This window comes from Narcine bancroftii, chromosome 3 (assembly GCF_036971445.1).
Source record: "Narcine bancroftii isolate sNarBan1 chromosome 3, sNarBan1.hap1, whole genome shotgun sequence".
NCBI lineage: Eukaryota > Metazoa > Chordata > Chondrichthyes > Torpediniformes > Narcinidae > Narcine > Narcine bancroftii.
Genome location: NC_091471.1, coordinates 212,749,956 through 212,771,099, shown reverse-complemented (window position 1 = coordinate 212,771,099; position 21,144 = coordinate 212,749,956). Strand labels below are relative to the sequence as shown.

Genomic DNA, 21,144 nt, shown 5'->3' with positions numbered 1-21,144 from the left:
ATCATGCCCAGGCCCGTGAGATCCCCCAGCAGTCTTTTCCCAGTATGACCAGGGACCGGACGAACTCTTCGGCAGACTCACCAGGCTGTTGTATGTGGGACGCCAGCAGGTAATAGGAGTAAACGAAGTTCATCTTGGGTTTATAGAGCACCCACAGCTCAGCCATTGCCTCTCTGTAGGTTGTGCAGCCTTGGATGGTCAGATAGGCCTTCTGGTAGACTCGTGCCTGAAGTATCTTGAGCTTCTTCTCATCTGAGTCGACCACCTCCACAGCAGCATCAAGGAAATTATTGAAACAGTTCACCCACTGCTCGAAGAGTACCAATGCACCCGGGACTTGGGGGTCTACTTACAGCCTTCTGGGGCGCAGCAATTTCTCCATAACCGGAGAGTTCTAAAATCTTGCTTAATAAAAGGTTGGGCGCTATTGGTAGCTCAATAATGATTCAGACAGAAGACTGAGGGGAACGAAAGGCTTTATTAAGCAAGAGACTGCTGGCCCAGGTCTAGGCTAGGAAAATGAGCAGGAAGGAGAGGGGACTCAACCTTGATGGCCAGGGGTCACATGGGAAGGATCAAGGGAGGAGCTAAGGTAGGGAGACCCCCGGAAGGCAGGCCAGCCAGCACATACAGGCATATCACCACACCCATACATTGTTTTCCACAAGCTGAGAAACCCACCACTGAAAGCATTTAGGCAAGTTTTGTGGAAAATTAATGACATCTGGTTTTGTGGCAGGCAGAGTCAATTGTCTCTGCATAAACAATCAGGTTTCTTTTTGATAAAATAAATCAGAGGCCTGCATCAGTAGTTTATGAAACACTTGAAAGTTTTTGATTAATTAAATCACTTTCTTTCTTCTAGGAAATGTCAGTGTTATTCCCATATTAAAAACAATTGGTCTTGGCATGGGATCTTTAATCTGGGCTACATTTAGTCTTCTAATGGGCTGGGCTAGTTCAAGGTAAGTAAATACCTTTATTAATAATTTAGTCTTTTGTGTTACAACCACAAGACATAGAAACAGAAATAGGCCATTCATCCTATCGGGTCTGCCCCACAAGTTTATCATGAGCTGATCCATTTTCCCACTCAGGCCCACTGCTCAGCCTTCTCCCCATAATATTCGATGCCTTGGCTAATCAGGAAACCTATCAATCTCTGCCTTAAATGCACCCAATGACCTAGCCTCTACAATCAGCTGTGGCATCAAACTCCACAAATGTACAATTTGTAAAGAAATTCCTCCACATCTCTCTTAATAACCATTTACGGAGCGGAAACAGGCCATGTTGGCCTTTCGAGTTCGCACCAGTTCACTGATTTTGTGCGCCCTCTTCAGGCATTGGTCCCGGTAGATCTTCATTCAATAACGATGGGCAATTCAATGCGGGTGGAATCAGTCGTAGAAATGTTTGTGAAATGTGCAGTTCAATATTTCTAGGCACATTCAATACAGGGTCAATCTAAAATTTGAACCTCCCTGATTAACCTCCCACGAGGGACCTTGTCAAAGGCCTTTCTAAAGTCCATGTAGACAACATCCACAGCTTTTCCTTCATCAACTTTCCTGGTAACCTCCTCGAAAAACTCCATAAGATTGGTTAAATAGCTGATATGTACTTTAATTCCCAAGTCCAAAGGATTGAGGAGGGAAAGGGATCCAGATTTCATAGAATCAGAGTTTTATAGCATGGAAGCAGACCCTTCAGCCCAAGTTGTCCATACCAACCAAGCTAGTCCCATTTACTTCCAACTCCCTCAAACCTTTGCACATACTTCCAGCACTTCCCCATGCAGCTTATACAATCTATTTTTTGTTCACATTTCCAGCGATCTATTTTTCCATATCTATTAGCATCCCATGTCATCACAGAATTCATTTAAGATAGTTTTTCAGAGCAATGCATTATATGTTTAATCTCTCTTCTTAGCAGATGCCCTTCAATCCTGAAGTTGTGCCCACTTGTCCTAGACTCTCCCACTATAGGGAAAAATCTTTCTACATCTAGTCTGTCCATGTCTTTCAATATTTAAAATATTTCAATGCGATCCCCCTCATACTCCAACGAGTACAGACCAAGAGCCATCAAATGTTCCTCAAATGATAGCCCTTTTATTCCCTGAATCATCCTTGTGAACTTTCTCTGAACTCTCTCCCATGTCAGCACATTGGATGATGAGCTTTTTAAATGAGAAGCCCAAAACTGCTCACAATACTCCAAGTGAGGTCTCACCAGTGCCTTATAAAGGCTCAACGTCAAATCCCAAAAATGCTCCGAAAAGTGAAGAACTGGAACAATATGGATGGAAGAATTCTGCTGCAATTGGATTTTCTGATTACACAGGAAACCAAAAATGCACAGGGCAGCAGACTCAGCCTGTTTGATGTTCAATGTAAAATATTTGAACCTGGATGAGCCTGATACAGGACAGGACAAGGGAGAGGGTAGCAGGCATCAGAAATACAGATGAGGTTACTTTGCAAAACAGCAGCAGATGGAAGGCCTTTTCACATTGGCAACCCACTAAATTGGTGTGTGTGAATGACCCATGTTGAAATACCAAAAGGACTGCTCACACTGAACCATGAAATCCCGGGTCCATGCACCCTTTAACATTAAATACAGCAGGAGCTAAGAGGGGGGGCCAACCGCCAGTGATGACATCCTGAGTGACATATTACATACATGCAGGGGAGTAAAATTGTAGGGGGAGAAAACTATTTAATAAAACATATCCACTGTTATGAACCACGCATAACAAGCAGTGATAGACCATAGACAATGAACCAGACAGTGTTTAATTTTAAACCACTGATTTTTAAACTTTTAAACTATCCATCTTAACTTTTAAACTCTCCTTAACACTAAATCTATCCCCAGCTATGCACAGGTGTTGTGCGTGCGTGTGCGTGCGTGCGCGTGCGTGTGCGTGCGTGCGTGCGTGCGTGTGTGTGTGTGTGTGTGTGTGTGTGTGTGTGTTATACCCAAACCATTACAGTCCAGGCCAAAATCTAGAAAGTTACTTCAAAGTTCAGCCTTTCAAATTCAGTGTTGAAGTGTAGGCCTTTCAAATTTGATGTCCAGAATTAATGTTGAACTGATGGGAAGACAGGGGTTGAGGCTGCTACAGGCTCATGAATTCTTCTTGCGTTGCCTTTGAAGAAATGTCCATCCACACGAGCTGTGGTCATAACACTCCTGGCCCTTCTGTAGGCAAGACTCCACGAATCTTCCAAGACCCTGGCACCGGTCTCTCCAAGTAACTTCACTGCTAGTCACACTTAAAATGAAGCAGTCTCTCCAAGTGACCGCCACTGTTTGTCACAATCATAATGAAGCACTTTGCTTCTCAAAAAGACCCTCCTGACACAGGTCAATCCACCAAAAAGGCGCAGTCATTCACAAAGCATGCTTTGCTCTGAATTCCACAAAAATGACTGACCACAAGAGCTGAGGTTGTTTTGCTTCAGCAGTCAGAGTGGTTCTCCCTTTTGTAAAATTACAATGTCTTGGCAAATGTATTGAATTCTGGAATAGACTGTGACAAAACTTCCCTCAGTTCTTCCAGTGTATCAGATTATCGCTGTGCTGTGACTTGTGTGAAATGTTAAATGTGAACTGTGACAATTCAGTCCCTCCTGTCTATACTATCCCTTACAGTGATACCATTTTACTAAAACGGGAGCTTGTAATAGCACGCAATATATAAAAGAGCATGGGGAAATACATGCACAATTTAATAAAACATATGCACACAATGTATAAAAGAGTGGGGGAAAATCTACTGCAGACTGTTCAAACTGAGGACAAACCCACAGACCAGCTCCCTCACAATCTAGCAGACCTAGTGTAAAATCTAGGTCCCTGAGCTTACAGGCGACCTTCTCATATAATGAGATTTCGTCCTCGGCTCTTATTGAGAGGAGCTCCCACATATCCAAGTTGGCCACCATTATGACAACACTAATACTAAAACTACACTACACTAACACTAATACAACACACTAATGCTACGCACTAATACTAATACCTACACTAAAATCCTTCAAAATGTAACTACACAAATGCTAAAACTAGGTGTGTCATGTCACATCATGGCAATACTACACTCTTTTCTTTGGCTTGGCTTCGCGGACGAAGATTTATGGAGGGGTAAATGTCCACGTCAGCTGCAGGCTCGTTTGTGGCTGACAAATCCGATGCGGGACAGGCAGACACGGTTGCAGCGGTTGCAAGGGAAAATTGGTTGGTTGGGGTTGGGTGTTGGGTTTTTCCTCCTTTGTCTTTTGTCAGTGAGATGGGCTCTGCGGTCTTCTTCAAAGGAGGTTGCTGCCCGCCAAACTGTGAGGCGCCAAGATGCACGGTTTGAGGCGATATCAGCCCACTGGCGGTGGTCAATGTGGCAGGCACCAAGAGATTTCTTTAGGCAGTCCTTGTACCTCTTCTTTGGTGCACATCTGACATGGTGGCCAGTGGAGAGCTCGCCATATAACACGATCTTGGGAAGGCGATGGTCCTCCATTCTGGAGACGTGACCTACCCAGCGCAGTTGGATCTTCAGCAGCATGGATTCATTGCTGTCGGCCTCTGCCATCTCGAGTAATTTGATGTTGGAGATGAAGTCGCTCCAATGAATGTTGAGGATGGAGTGGAGACAACGCTGGTGGAAGCGTTCTAGGAGCCGTAGGTGATGCCGGTAGAGGACCCATGATTCGGAACCGAACAGGAGTGTGGGTATGACAATGGCTCTGTATACACTAATCTTTGTGAGGTTTTTCAGTTGTTTTTTTTCCAGACTCTCTTGTGTAGTCTTCCAAAGGCGCTATTTGCCTTGGCGAGTCTGTTGTCTATCTCATTGTCGATCCTTGCATCTGATGAAATGGTGCAGCCGAGATAGGTAAACTGGTTGACCGTTTTGAGTTTTGTGTGCCTGATGGAGATGTGGGGGGGCTGGTAGTCATGGTGGGGAGCTGGCTGATGGAAGACCTCAGTTTTCTTCAGGCTGACTTCCAGGCCAAACATTTTGGCAGTTTCCGCAAAACAGGACATCAAGCGCTGAAGAGCTGGCTCTGAATGGGCAACTAAAGCAGCATCATCTGCAAGGAGTAGTTCACGGACAAGTTGCTCTTGTGTCTTGGTGTGAGCTTGCAGGCGCCTCAGTGACTGCCATCTGTGTGGTACCGGATGTAAACAGCGTCTTCATTGTTGAGGTCTTTCATGGCTTGTTACAGCATCATGCTGAAGAAGATTGAAAAGAGGGTTGGTTCGAGAACGCAGCCTTGCTTCACGCCATTGTTAATGGAGAAGGGTTCGGAGAGCTCATTGCTGTATCTGACCCGACCTTGTTGGTTTTCATGCAGTTGGATAACCATGTTGAGGAACTTTGGGGGGCATCCGAGGCGCTCTAGTATTTGCCAAAGCCCTTTCCTGCTCATGGTGTCGAAGGCTTTGGTGAGGTCAACAAAGGTGATGTAGAGTCCTTTGTTTTGTTCTCTGCACTTTTCTTGGAGCTGTCTGAGGGCAAAGACCATGTCAGTAGTTCCTCTGTTTGCGCGAAAGCCGCACTGTGATTCTGGGAGAACATTTTCGGCAACACTAGGTATTATTCTATTTAGGAGAATCCTAGTGAAGATTTTGCCTGCAATGGAGAGCAGCGTGATTCCCCTGTAGTTTGAGCAGTCTGATTTCTCGCCTTTGTTTTTTGTACAGGGTGATGATGATGGCATCACGAAGGTCCTGAGGCAGCTTTCCTTGGTCTCAGCAGAGCTTGAAAAACTTATGCAGTTTGGCATGCAGAGTTTTGCCGCCAGTCTTCCAGACCTCTGGGGGGATTCTAGAGCTGGATGAGGTCCTCGCCTGGGAAGAGACATATAAGGCAATTGAACAACTGAAAAGTGGCAAAGCAGCAGGTATGGATGGAATCCCCCCAGAGGTCTGGAAGGCTGGCTGCAAAAAAAAACTGCACTAACACCTACACAAAAAACCTTTAAAAACAGAACACTAGCCTTAACTGAAACACCGACCTTCCCTCCAAACAACCTGGCCAGACGGAACTGTTTCCTGCCAGGATAACACAAGCACGCAGGCAATGATGTCACTAATGCTACCCGGCATAGTAGTGGCCCATTCACATTGGAGCCAAGTCAAAACGGCTAGGGTCTGATACAACCTCCTTGGTTGTACCCCCCCCCCCCACCCCATTGCGTTCGGACCATTCATCGTGGAAGGTGAATGAGTAAATTCCCAGGTTCAACCCACATTCAGCTGCCCAGAGTGAAAGGATCATGGGAAACAGACAAGTGGCAGTAGGCAGTGATTGGTAACATACTGCACCATAAACCAGAACCACAACTGCAAGGATTGGCCTGGGGCTACTCACAGGTTCTTGTCAGAGGGCCACTTGCAGATGTGGAGCAGGCTCCCAGTGTGTGAACTAATCCATAGGGCAAGGTAGAAACAAAAGGCTCTGCACCATTTCTGAGTTGAAGAAGAGAAGCAAAACACGGAATATGTCTTCTGCCTAGATTGTACTAACTGCAGTGCCGGAGACCTGGGTTATAATCCAGAGCTGTCTGTAAGGAGTTTGTAAATTCCCTCCATGTCTCCGGTTAATTGGGCTGTTTGGCTGGCATGGGCTCATAGACTGGAAGGGCCTGTTACCGTGTGGTATGACTAAATTAAATTGAATGAAGTTGTTGGAGCAAATCCAGGGTATAAGATTAATCAACTTTATCAGTCTTTTCTTGATGTATATGAAGAGATCGAAAATGATATGGTCAGTGCAACTGTAGGCAGCTTTTCAATGATAATTTCTTGATACAGTTCTGGCTGAAGGTTGCATGTCAGCATGTAAATCATACCCTCCTACTCATTGTCTGCGTAGAGACAGAATATGGTGCACTAGGTAAAGTCAGTCAAGATTTAAAGCAGCACTGCTTAGAACTCTGACTAAAGGTTTATGGAAACTAAGCAATATTACAAATAAAAAACTTAAACAAATAAGGTATGAAATACAAAAGTCTCCAGACGATGTGATTGTAGTAAAAACACAGAAATACTGAGGGAACTCAGCCAGCCTCACAGCGTCCGTAGGAGATAAAGATGTATTACTGAAGTTTCGGGCCTGAGCGCCTTGTCAAGGTATGAGTGAAAAGAAGGCAGGCACTTGAAATAAAAGGTTGGGGGAGGAGGGAAGAGAGGGCAGGGGAGGAGCACAGGGCAACAGACAAAGGATCATTGGAAATGGACAGGAGAGGAAAGGTGAGAATTGATCAGGGGAGGGGATGGCCCTATGAATGCAGATCTGGGGGAAAGGAGACGGAGGGAAAATGACAGAGAGAGAGACAGAACTAGAGGAAAGGAGAAAGAGGGATAGACGGGGGAAGAAGATGACTTTTAATTCAGGCGCTTGTTTGCTTTTTACTTATACCTTGAAGAAGGTTTGTATATCTTTACCTCCTGTGGACACTGCGAGACCCGTCGAGTTCCTCCATCATTTGTGTTTCTACAAAGTATTCCAAGATCCACAGAAGAATTACAGTGTATGATTTAGGATTCTATGATGTGATGTGATATCGATTTACTGTCATAGATTCAGTTCAATGTACAGATGCCAAAAAAATCCTTCATGCTTCTGCAACCATGCAACAAAACAAATTAAATGAACTTAGTTTATTATCATCTGATTGTACAAGTATTCTCCAGTCCTCGGTTCAAAAACATACATGCACACATTGTGATAGTACAGATTCTATCACCAATGTGTCTATGTACAGATGGTAGTGCAGGATGACTGTGATTGGCTGAGAGCGTAGCCACACCTACTGGCAGGTCTTAAAGGGTTTCTCCGAGCCAGACTAGGTCATTCTGGACTGGTCGACCTACTCCAGTCTTTTAGTTAATAAAAGCCTTGGTTTGGATCAACAAGTCTTTGGTTCTTTCGACACACTCTACACACATCCAGACATACAGGCCAACGCAACTTACGCAGTACCATAAATAAATAAATAAATAGATAGGGCTTAATAGATAATAGAGTCTTGGAGGGTTTGAATGAACAGATCATCATTTGCTCAGCAGTCTCACTGGTCGTGGCAAGAAGCTGTTCCTCAGCCTAGTGGTGCTGCCCTCTAATCCTCCTTTATCTCTTTCCCGACGGGATAAGCTGAAAGGTATAATAGAAGACAGGATTTCTGCTGCGTTCTGTGTACTCAGTGTGGCCTCCTCTACATCTCTTATATTTCAGCCCCATGTATTGGATTAATATATGCATTTGTTTTTTTTTAAATTAAACTCAATAAAGATATTTTAAAAAGAAATTACTTGCCTTGTATTGTTTGTGCGTCTGTGTGTTTTTGCACCGAGGTTGGAGAACGCTGTTTTGTCAGGTTGTACTTGCATAATCAGATGACAAAAAATGTGACTTGATCTCCCTTCTTGTTTGGAAATTAGGGTTGAAAAAAATATTTATTTTGTAACTGTTCTTGAAAAACAGACCTTATTTTATATATGCTAAAAAAAAATACAATGTTTACCTTTGTTTAATTAAATCCTGACTGGTAATCTTTCTTATACAAGGAGAGACAATTAATTGATCCATTTCACACATGGCTTGTTACAATGAAGGAAAGATAACTCCTCCCTCAGTCATATTTTAATCAGTAATACCATAAAATCTAAACAAAATAGTTTTGCATAAAACTGTCCTTGCTGGGACCAAACATTCCTCTCTGCCACTGGATTCTGGACTTTTTGACCGAAAGACCACAGTCTGTCTGGGTTGGCAGAAAAATCTCAAGTGGCCTCACAGTGAGGGCTGGCATACCTCAGGGCTGTGAGCTCAGCCCACTACTGCTCTTGCCGATGACCCACAACTGTGCTGCTGCCAGATTCAGTTCAAGCAGAGTCATTAAGGTTGCAGATCTTGGCTTCATTGGCAACAATGATGAGTTGGATTACAGAGCAGCTCGAAAAAGGGTGCGAGAAGAACAACCTGAGTCTTAACATGGCCAAAATAAAGGAGATGATTGTGGACTTCTGGAGGATGAAGATTGACCACTCTCCAATATACATAAATGGCTCCAACGTGGAGAGAATGGAAAGCATAAAGTTACTTGGTGTGTATGCAATAGACGATCTATCGTGGAGCAACACCACCTCCTCATTAGTCAGGAAGGCTAGTACCTACACTTCTTAGAAAGGTTTATGAGGACCAAGAAAGATACCAGGTGCACAATTGAGAGTGTCCTGTCTCGCTGATTCATTGCGTGGGACGGTAGCTGCAAAGCATAAGACTGAAAGTCAATACAGAGAGTCATCAAAATGGCCGAGCAGGTCACTGGGGTCTCCTTTTCCTTTTGTAATGACTACTATCCATAAAACAGCCATTCAGAGGCTAAGTGGACTCTTTACAGTTATCTAATCGTGTAAATTCTTAATGAAGTCCAGATGCATTTTAAATTGTTTATTAGTGAATTCAAAAGAACTCATAACATAGGAACATAGGAAGTAGGAACAGGAGTAGGCCAAAAATGGCCCATCAAGCCTGCTCCGCCATTCAATACGATCATGGCTGATCTAATTTATGGCCTAACTCCACCAACCTGCCATCTCCCTATATCCCCTAATTCTTCTATCATGTAAAAATTTATCTAACCGAATTTTAAATATGTTTAATGACGCAGCTTCAACCACTTCCCTGGTTAGAGAATTCCAAACATTCACTACTCTCTGGGAAAAACTATTTTTCCTCATCTCTGTCCTAAATCTACTCCCCCGAATCTTGAGACTGTGTCCTCTCGTTTTAGTTTCCCCAGCCAGCTCAAAAAACCTTCTTACATTTATCCTATCCATACCCTTCATAATCCTATATGTTTCTATAAGATCTCCTCTCATTCTTCTGAACTCGAGTGAATACAATCCTAGACAATTTAATCTTTCATCATAAGTCAACCCCTTCATCCCAAGGATCAACCTAGTAAACCTCCTCTGGACCATCTCCAAAGCCAGTATATCCTTCCACAAATATGGAGACCAGAACTGGACACAATACTCCAGGTGCGGTCTCACCAGTACCTTATACAGTTGCAACATTACCTCCCTACTCCTGAATTCAATTCCTCTAGCGATGAAGGCCAACATTCCATTTGCCTTCTTAATAACCTGCTGCACCTGCAACCTAACTTTTTGCGATTCATGCACAAGCACTCCCAAGTCCCTCTGTACAACAGCGTGCTGTAGTTTTTCACCCTTTAAATAATATTCAGCTCTTTTATTTTTCTTGCCAAAGTGGATAACCTCACACTTACTAACATTGTATTCCATCTGCCAGACCTTTGCCCACTCATCCAGCTTAACTATATCCCTCTGCAGACTCTCCATATCTTCATTACAATTTGCTCTTCCACTCAATTTGGTGTCATCCGCAAACTTGGCTACACTACATTTTGTCCCCTCCTCCAAGTCATCAATGTAAATGATGAACAGTTGTGGGCCTAACATTGACCCCTGCGGCACCCCACTTACCAGTCTCTGCCAACCTGAAAAACTCCTATTTATCCCGACTCTCTGCCTCCTGTCAGACAACCAATTTTCAATCCAGGCCAATATACTTCCCCGGACTCCACTTTCCTGTAACATGGTAACGATCATTGTAATGTGGTAACGATAATGATCAATCTCCTCAATAATGTAACATGAAATGTCTAACAACCAACGTGTAACGTCTAATGACCAACATGTAATGGTCAACAGAAAATATTGGAGCCTCACTCACCCACCACCTATCTGTCAACCAGTCAATGCAGGCTAACTAACTGCCCCAACCGTGTGTAGCCCCTGTGCATGTGCTAACCCAAGTCAATAGCACATGCTGAATGTGCGCAGACTCCAGATCCTGGGACGCCGCCAACGCCCGTAGCCAAAGCGACAATGGTAAACAACGAGCCTTTGGCTCTTACACCGACCCACAATTATTATGTCTCAAATAATAATTACACAATTATAAATGACAATCAAATATAGTAAATTCCAATATTATGTAGATCTCCTTTCTTCATTCTTCATAGGCCAGAGGTTACAATCACATAGCCTTGAAAAGAGTGATCTTTACCACCAATCTGGACCAGTAAAGTCCGTGGTCTGTGTAGTGGGCAAGGGGAAAGGTCCAAAAAAACAACAAAATAAAGTCAATTTTGGGCTTGTCTAAGTTCCTCTGTCTCCTGGAGAAGGCAAACTTTGTTGATGGGTCTGCTCAGAAAGCTGGTTTTGGTCTTGATCCAAACATGACCTACATATCCGTTTGAATTTTTGAGTAATATAACACCGTCTTGCTTTTTTCCCATCCACAGACATTGACAGATCCACAGTTTGGGCCCACCAGCATCTGAGGTACCTTTCACAAGAGTCAAATCAAGATTTAAGCCCTTTAACTGTGTTCTTTCTTGTATGATCATTTCAGCAGAATTTGTCACAGGATAGGGCTTCAAAGAAGTTTCTCCTGTTCCCAAGATTCTTAATAACATTATCCAAATCTGCTCCTGTTGGTTAGGAACTATAATAAATCGTGATCTCATCTGATGGCACGATGGGCATTTTTTCGAAGCTTTTGGATACAATTTATCACCTCTCACACAATTCCTTCATCCAACGTTGATCGGTCAGGTTTGACATCGGAAAGCACCAAAGCTTGGACTTCAGAATGGGCTTCATACTGAGCACATTTGTACTTGCATCAAATGTATATATAAGATGGTGTTCTTCCTCATGAAGTTCGTGTCCCTCCACAACAATGGTGCCTGTCTTTTGGAACTCCTCCAACTGGAAACTTTGAAGTCCCTTGATAGCTACAGTAACAGGCTTAAATGCTCCCTTCAGGCAATTTCCCAACACCATGTGATCTGGTTCTGTCCTAAGACGAATACCATACTTGTCTTTGTCTATGGATAATATCTGCTGACAAACATTTAGTTCTTCTAGAATATATTTTTTCAGGGATCTGATTTATTTCTGTACTTCTGAATCCTGGTGAATAACCATAACTTCTTTCAAAGGGTACTTAACAGGAAGGGTCTTCCTGTCTCGTATCACTCTTCCAAGCTCAATAACTGACTGCATTTGAGCAACTGCTGTCTCAATATGTTTATCAATAACAGGTTCCCTTATTTGTGGGAGCATGAGGTAGTGAATGCTTTGTGTATCCTTATTTTCTCCAGAGGATTGGATCAACCAAGTGCCTTATGTTCTGTTACATGAGTTTGGTGATAAATGATGTAAAGGGTGCCATCAGCTGGAACATGTCGAAAGTTTCCAAAGCTCTTTCACAATTCTCAGTACCATTTTCACCCTTTAACCTTCTACAATTCATTCACACATACCAGTTTGTGAGCATGTCCACAAATTTGACTAGTCTGGGCATGACAGTGTCTGTATGCTTCCATTTCTGCTTTGAAAATTTGGATTAGGGTTTGTGTAAATGAAAGCATCTATTTATCCATGATGTTGTCACTGTCTTCAATTGTATCTTTACTGAAACAAAATTGAATGGCCTTCTCCTTCTGCAATCCTAAATAAGGAATCTCTGTGCATTGTACCAAGGTAGGAAGACATGGTTGAGAACATCTCTCACTCCTTCTTTAAACTGTAAATTTTCTGCTCTTACAACAGGGGAATTAACAAGGTACAGCCTCCATGCTTCTGCAATATGGGTGTTAACAATGTGAATTGGATCTGGGTAATTCTTCTTATGTTTGCTCATTTTCTGACCATGGTTATTATGTAGTAACAGGTAACCAACAGTTTCATAACTATCCTCACACACATAAGCAAAATGATGCAGTTAAGCAGATGTCACTATTCCAAAGTTTGTGGGTTTGAAGCATCCATCAACCTTAGAGTCTTCCAGTTTATGAAGATCCTGAATCCAACACATCCATTCCTGTACTTCCTTTTGTTTCTCAAATCGTTTGAGCGACTCAGAAAACGATGTTTCAATTCAATTCATCTCCTTTAAGACTTGCTATTTTTCTTTTGTAACTTTCTCTAGCTCTGCGTTGGCCTCTTCATTCTTTTTGTCATAGTCCTCCATCATTTGAAAATCAATTTTAGCATATTCATCAATGACCTTTTTCACGTCTGCACTCCATGCAAGGCTTTCCTCATGCTTCTGTTTCCATTCCAAAGTTATACCTTCTTGGACAGCAAGCTCTTGCTTTACAGCTCGCATTGCAGCATCCACGTCTTTCTGGCGGTATTTTAAAACTTCAACAATAGCACCTACACAGGAACAGTAGATATAAAATGGGCTATTGGATCATTGAGAATAGATTGTGCATCAGGGATTAATTAAGGAAGCTACGCCCACCATTTCATGATTAGGATGAAGAAGAACAGATTCATCTTCAAGATCCATAATGGTTCTAGTTGTTGGGACTTCCAGATCAGACTTTGTGTCCAAGGGATTAACACACACCTTCATAGGACTTTCCTTTAAAGGTAATCCATCGACCAGCATGGCAGATTTTGAGAACTGCTTGTCCTCTCTTGAAGGTTCTTGGTCGTCACTGAGGCCCTCAGGAAAGTCAGTCCTAAACTGCTCCTGAACATTATAATTTTTTTCCTCCTAATGGTCCATTAATCGTCCAACCAAGCATGGTTTTGACAGTCACTCTCAATTACTTCTCGTGGTTCCAGATCTGAGCCAATCAGCAACTCTATCTCAGAGCTAATTTCAGGTTGATGAACATTCCTCATATGAGACCACCCATCAATGGCATTTTGATGTGGTATCTTTCCTTTGTGCACAGGCATAATCTTCTGGGTGTATTTGCCTGGAAGATCACAAAAATAGCTACTGTCCAGTCCAGCGACCTCTTGGCCTGAAACAATGCTGGTTTCAATGACTTTTCTTAGACCTTCAACAAAATCCCTGACCTTCGTCCCAGAAGATTAACCTCATTCATTTGTCTCACTGTGCAAAATGATGCTACCTGGGTCAAGAAATGCATAAGTTTGCACTGTTGCAATCCCCTTCCTGTCTTTGACTTGTACAGGTACTATGGAGAGTTTGGAGCTATCCTCACCAGCCCTAGTAAGACCACTTGTCAGAACAATGGCTACAGCACTGTTTACAGCAGCTTCCTTTCTTTCTGCTTGCTCTTTTTCCATTTCCTTCTTCCTTTGGTGGATATGCAGCATGTGGGATGCTTTAAACTACTGACGTTCCAGTTTAATTGCTTCCTGCAGTTTTTGTTGATGTGTCATTTACACAGATGGCCAAAACATACATCATTTTCTTTTAGGAAACCAATTTTCTGCCTATGTACCCTCTTTTCCAACTGCGAATGCATCTCCAAAGCATGTCCACCTCCACTGAAAAAACAGCTCTTCACAGGCACACTCTTCTTTTCCTTAGTTCCTCCATCATTTTCCTTATCTGCAACTGTCACAGTGGTGGAAGAGATGCTTCCTTTTATCCTTGGATGAGGCTGTGACTTGGACTTCCCCACATCTCTGCTCACTATTGGAGCATCTTTGATATCTCCAAATACTGGATCTGTTGCAATCTCCACATTCCATTCAACAAAATCCACCATATCCTTAAAGGTAGTTCTTTGTTTATGTTTTTCCTGGAAATCACAGGCCACAGTTCTCCATATAGTCATCCCTTAGCTGGTAGGGCTGAGTCATCCTTATGATGACCAACATATTAGCAGCATATCAAGCTCATGCATGTAGTTGATACCTTACAACATCCTCTTAGAAAGAGGACATATGCCTCATCTAGTTGTTGCCAACATTGCTATTGAGGCACGATTAAAACCACTGCAGAAGCCATCGACTGAATTTAAAGTCAGCAACTTGGAACTGACTGAAGGTGTGTCACAAAATGGTGGTGAAGCAGACGAAGATGCAAAGGATGTGCAATTCCAACTGGAAAGAGTCAAGAATTAAGGCAACATCTGACATGCTGGATGAATTACAACCAAGTGACAGTGTATCAAGTGTTGGAAGCAGGAGAAGCAAATGAAGTTCTTCTGGATCAAGTTCCAGAGTTTCTAGTACTGCATCCACATGTATAAAGGAAAAGGATGAAATGGCTGTTCTTGTTATATGACAAAAAGAACTTAAGAATAGCATGCTTTGGAAGAGCAGGTGGAGCAGATAAGGACCCAGCAATGTCCAATTCAGTCCTATTCAATAACTTTCTGCTGACTAAAATAAAGCCACTGCTATCCATAAAAAAGCCCCTCAGAGGCGAAGTGGGCTCTTTACTATGACACATTCGAATAAATACTTAACAAAGTCCAGATGTGTTTTAAAATGTTTATTAGTAAGCACAAAAGGACTAATAATATAGTCATGATCTTTGTAATGTGGTAACGATACCAATCAATCTCCTCGTTAACATAACACGTAATGTCTAACAACCAATGACCAATGTGTAACGGTCAACAGAAAATATCAGAGCCTCACTCACTCGCCCTCTATCCCACCAACCAGTCAACATGGGCTCACTAACCCCCAAATGTGCGCAACCCCCGGGCATGCGCCAACCCTAGTCAATAGTGCAAGCACACTGGAAGATGCTGAACATGTGCAGCCTCCGGACCCCTGGACGCTGCCAACGCCCATGGCCAAACCGACAATGGTTCTTACACCTCTATTGACAACATTTACCAGGAGAATTGCTTAAATAGAACTCAAAGAATTATTGATGGCCCCTACTATCCATGACACAGTATCTTTAACTCACAGGAAGATCAGAATCAGGACTGCAGGGTGGGAAGTTTTTTTGATAAAGACTGAGATTGATGAATAATATCCTGTAACCAAGTAAACTATTCCAAAATATTTATATATATTTACTTTGTTAAATGCCATCTACAAATTTGCCGATGACACCTCAGTCGTCGGCAGAATCACAGACAGCAATGAGGAAGTATACAGGAGGGAGATAGATCAGAGAATTGAGTAGCATCACAACAACAACCTTGCACTTAATGTTAGCAAAACTAAGGAGCTTAAGGAGGGGGAACACAGGACTGAACAACTCAGTCCTCATTGAGGAGTGAGGAGTGGAAAGGGTTAAAAAGTTCAAATTCCTGGGTGTCCACATCTCTGAAGATCTGTCCTGGGAGCCTCCATGTTGATGCAGTCATGAAGAAGACCTGTCAGTGGTTATAGTTTGTGAGAAGATTTGATGAGATTTGTCATGTCGCTAAAGACTCAGATTTCTACAAGTGTACTATGGAGAGCATTCTGACGAGCTGCATCACTGTCTGGTATGTAGGTGCCAGTGCACAGGACAGAAAAAGAGAGTTTCGAACTTGGCCAGCACCATCATGGGCATCAGTCTTCACTCCTACGAGGACATCAACAAGATGCAGTGTCTTATGAAAGCAGTCGCTATTTCAAATAATATTTTTAGGCCGCCCATCGGTAAAATTCAAATTGCAAAAGGTTGGTGAGAGGATAGCAGAAAACCTTATATATAAATGGAATTCTAAATTATTATCCGGCCCTAAAGAAGCCCTCCTATTAATAATAACAATATGGAATAAAATTAATGGTCAATTTGGGGATGGGGTGGGGGGGGGGGGTGGTGGGGGACTCTTTCACCTAAAACATCCCTGGCTCAAAAGATGTTAAATCCATTAACATTGGTAATAAAATCATGGACACTTGGTCCCAGAGAGGAGTCAAGTGCATGGAGGATTGTTATAAGCAGGGACAATTTATGACATTTGAGCAAATTAGGAATAAATATGGAGTTTTAAATAATTTTTTTCAGCTATCTTCAGTTAAGATCTTATTTAAGGGACAAATTAGGTCCAGTGCTAACCTTACTGCAGTTTATCGAAATAGAGCAAAAAAAAATTCAAAAATGTATTCCTTACTTCAGGTGGGATCCCCTAAACTAGGGCTTGATAAATCAAGACAAAGGTGGGAATCAGGTTTGAGTATTGAAATTAATCCACTTTGCTGGTCCGACTTATGTCGGGACAACATGATTAACATGATTAAGGTAAGGTGCAACATAACTTCTTGCATCAGTTATACCTTACTCCACAAAAGTTACATAAATTGAAACCGGAAATATCAGACCAATGTTTGCGATGTGGTCAAGAATTAGATACTTTCTTGCATTCAACCTGGTGATGCCCTAAAGTGAAGCCTTTCTGGGAAGATTTGGGTAATGTCCTGGGTGAAAAAAAATTACTGAAAATAGATACCCTCATGCACCCGAATTATTTTTATTGGGAAATTTAGAAGACATAAGACCTAAAATGAGGCTGTCGAAATATCAATTAAAAATCAAGTTCGCTTTAGCAGTGACCAGGAAAAGCATAGCAGTTACTTGGAAGTCTGATTCCCAACTAGGTTTAGCCTGCTGGAAGATAGAAATACATAACTGTGTTCTCCTGGAGAAGATCACCTATAACCGTAGAAACAGGTATAATGTATTTTTAAGAAAAATTCATACGTGAAGTACATCGGGGTAAATCTTTAATGATTTCCCCCCCCTCACCCTTGGACCATTCAAACTGTTACATCCACACTTCCTCTCTCATCTTTTAGGACCCTGAGCAGTCCTCCCAGGTGAATCAACACGTCACCTGTGAATCTGCAGATGCCATCAACTATATCTGGTGCTTCTGTTGTGGCCTCTACATCAGGGAAACTCGATACAGACTGGAAGATCACCATTGTCTTTTTCCTCAAAATAAACTTTATTCACAATAAATCATTTGAAAAAAATGGAAACCTTTCAGTCTTTTCACATCCTTAGCTTTGTATCCATACATTTCCAACAATGTATGTTGGTACATACGTTCTCTATTTAAATCACTGTGGCACCTTGTTGTTACTCCCCCTCTGTTGTTTAATAGACTTCTCCTGAGTCTCAGCCCCTCAGTGATTGGTAAATGGAGGACCTAGACTGTCATCCTTCCCCACAATGCCCTTATGTTGGCTGCACCAAGCCTCAGCGAGTCTCTCAGCATGTATTCCAGCAGCCTGGATTGTGCCAGTCGGCAGCATTCCGAGACCGACATCTCAGCGTGCTGAAAGACCCAAAGGTTTCGGGCAGACCAAAGGTGTCTTTCACCAAGTTAATGATCTTCCAGCAGCTCTGGATGGCTGCCTCTGCATGTATCCTGAAAACACCCATAAATCAGAGAGTTCACTGTCATGCTATCGCAGGGGATGAACCTTGACAAGGACCCTTACATCCTTCTCCACATACCCTTAGCAAATCTGAATTCAGCAAAGAGGTGGACGATAGTCTCCACTCCACTGCAGTTATCTCAGAGACAATGTGATGTTCTGGTTGCACTTGGAGGGTTCCTCTTACTGCCAGCAAGGCTGAGTCCTGAGGCTTGTTTGTGAGCACTTGCGATGAGGCATTCTGCTAGGTAACCTGGCTGGACTACCCTACCAGGTGTATCAAGTACTCTTCTCTCAGTGTGTGCATTATGCTCTGTGCTGTTCACTGCTTGATGACCTTGTGGTCACAGATGTTTTTGGAAAAACGTTTTCTTAAGAAAGAAATTAGAAAGGCCAAAAAAAGGCACGAAGAGGCTTTGGCAGACAGAGTAAAAATAAATCCAAAGGGTTTCTATAAGTACATTAAAAGTAAAAGATTAGTGAGGGATAAAATTGGACCCCTTGTAGATAGTGAGGGTAGGCTGAGTGAGAAGACAGAGGAAATGGGGGAAATTTTGAATGATTTCTTTGCCTCGGTATTCACTAGGGAAAAAAATATTGAACCAATTGAGGTAAAGGAAAATAGTGGGGAGGTAATGAAGCATATAAGGATAATCGAGGAGGTAGTGATGGCTGTGTTGAAAAAGATAAAGGTGGATGAATCTCTGGGACCGGACAAAATATTCCCAAGGACACTCAGGGAGGCTAGTGGACAGATAGTGGGGCCATTAACAGAGATATTTAGGATGTAACTGGCCACGGGGGTAGTGCCAAAGGATTGGAGGTTGGCGCATGTGGTTCTGCTGTTTAAGAAAGGGTCTAAATGTAAACCTGGGAATTATAGGCCTGTGAGTCTGACGTCTGTGGTGGGCAAGTTGATGGAAAGTGTTCTGAGGGATGCTATTTACAATTATTTGGAGGTACAGGGATTGCTAGGGAGTAATCAGCATGGCTTTGTCAGGGGTAGATCATGCTTGACAAACCTGATTGAGTTTTTCGAGGGGGTTACAAAAAACGTTGATGAAGGGAAAACTGTGGATGTTGTCTATTTAGACTTTAGTAAAGCTTTTGACAAAGTTCCCCACAGGAGGTTAGGAAAAAAGGTGGAGGCATTAGGTATAAATGAGAAGGTAGTGAAATGGATTCAGCAATGGTTGGATGGGAGGTGTCAGAGAGTAGTGGTAGAAAATTGTTTGTCCAATTGGAGGCCAGTGACTAGTGGAGTTCCTCAGGGATCTCGGTCCTCAGTCCAATATTGTTTGTTATATATATTAACGATCTGGAAGTAGAATTGGATAAGCAAGTTTGCGGATGATACAGAGATTGGTGGTGTTGTGGACAGTGAGGAAGATTACCGTAGATTTAAAGGTGATTTAGGAAGGCTGGAGGTGTGGGCTGAGAAATGGCTGATGGAATTTAATACAGATAAGTGTGAGGTGTTACATTTTGGAAAGGCAAATCTAAATAGGTCATATGCATTAAATGGTAGGCTATTGAGATGTGCAGAGCAACAAAGGGATTTAGGAGTGATGGTAAATAGTACCCTCAAGGCTGATACTCAGGTAGATGGTGTGGTGAAGAAGGCATTTGGAATGTTGGCCTTCATAAATCGGAGTATTGAATTGAAGAATAGGGAGGTTATGATGAAATTGTACAAGGCATTGGTGAGGCCAAATTTGGAGTACTGTGTACAGTTTTGGTCACCAAATTATAGGAAAGATATAAACAAAATAGAGAGAGTGCAGAGAAGGTTCACAAGAATGTTGACAGGATTTCAAGATTTGAGTTACAGGGAAAGGTTGTGCAGACTGGGGATTTTTTCTCTGGAGCGTAGAAGATTGAGAGGGGACTTGATAGAGGTGTTTAAGATTTTAAAAGGGACAGACAGAGTAAACATAACCATGTTGAGGATGGCAGTCTCTTCAATCTGAGGCGCCTGCAAGCTCACACCAAGACACAAGAGCAACTTGTCCGTGAACTACTCTTTGCAGACGATGCCGCTTTAGTTGCCCATTCAGAGCCAGCTCTTCAGCGCTTGACGTCCTGCTTTGCGGAAACTGCCAAAATGTTTGGCCTGGAAGTCAGCCTGAAGAAAACTGAGATCCTCCATCAGCCAGCTCCCCACCATGACTACCAGCCCCCCCACATCTCCATCGGGCACACAAAACTCAAAACGGTCAACCAGTTTACCTATCTCGGCTTCACCATTTCATCAGATGCAAGGATCGACAATGAGATAGACAACAGACTCGCCAAGGCAAATAGCGCCTTTGGAAGACTACACAAAAGAGTCTGGAAAAACAACCAACTGAAAAACCTCACAAAGATAAGCGTATACAGAGCCGTTGTCATACCCACACTCCTGTTCGGCTCCGAATCATGGGTCCTCTACCGGCACCACCTACGGCTCCTAGAATGCTTCCACCAGCGTTGTCTCCGCTCCATCCTCAACATCCATTGGAGCGCTTTCATCCCTAACGTCGAAGTACTCGAGATGGCAGAGGTCGACAGCATCGAGTCCACGCTGCTGAAGATCCAGCTGCGTTGGATGGGTCACGTCTCCAGAATGGAGGACCATCGCCTTCCCAAGATCGTGTTATATGGCGAGCTCTCCACTGGCCACCGTGACAGAGGTGCACCAAAGAAAAGGTACAAGGACTGCCTAAAGAAATCTCTTGGTGCCTGCCACATTGACCACCGCCAGTGGGCTGATAACGCCTCAAACCGTGCATCTTGGTGCTTCACAGTTCGGCGGGCAGCAACCTCCTTTGAAGAAGACGGCAGAGCCCACCTCACTGACAAAAGGCAAAGGAGGAAAAACCCAACACCCAACCCAAACCAACCAATTTTCCCCTGCAACCGCTGCAACCGTGTCTGCCTGTCCCGCATCGGACTTGTCAGCCACAAACGAGCCTGCAGCTGACGTGGACTTTT

At 43.0% G+C, this 21,144-nt stretch overlaps 1 protein-coding gene and 1 pseudogene across 5 annotated transcripts in view; one reads left to right on the top strand and one right to left on the bottom strand.

The window, feature by feature from the left end:
- Positions 1-21,144, top strand: part of LOC138758103 (transmembrane protein 144-like) — a 94,691-nt gene that overhangs the window by 39,394 nt on the left and 34,153 nt on the right. For 4 of the 5 annotated variants that reach the window (XM_069926537.1, XM_069926540.1, XM_069926538.1 and 1 more), the window contains one exon: positions 866-965. The exons of the other annotated variant lie outside the window; for it this stretch is intronic. In XM_069926537.1, the coding sequence (XP_069782638.1) occupies positions 866-965 (100 nt within the window). The remainder of the gene's footprint in view (positions 1-865; positions 966-21,144) is intronic. 5 annotated transcript variants of the gene reach the window in all.
- On the bottom strand, positions 11,193-12,760 carry LOC138759623 (isoleucine--tRNA ligase, cytoplasmic pseudogene; annotated as a pseudogene).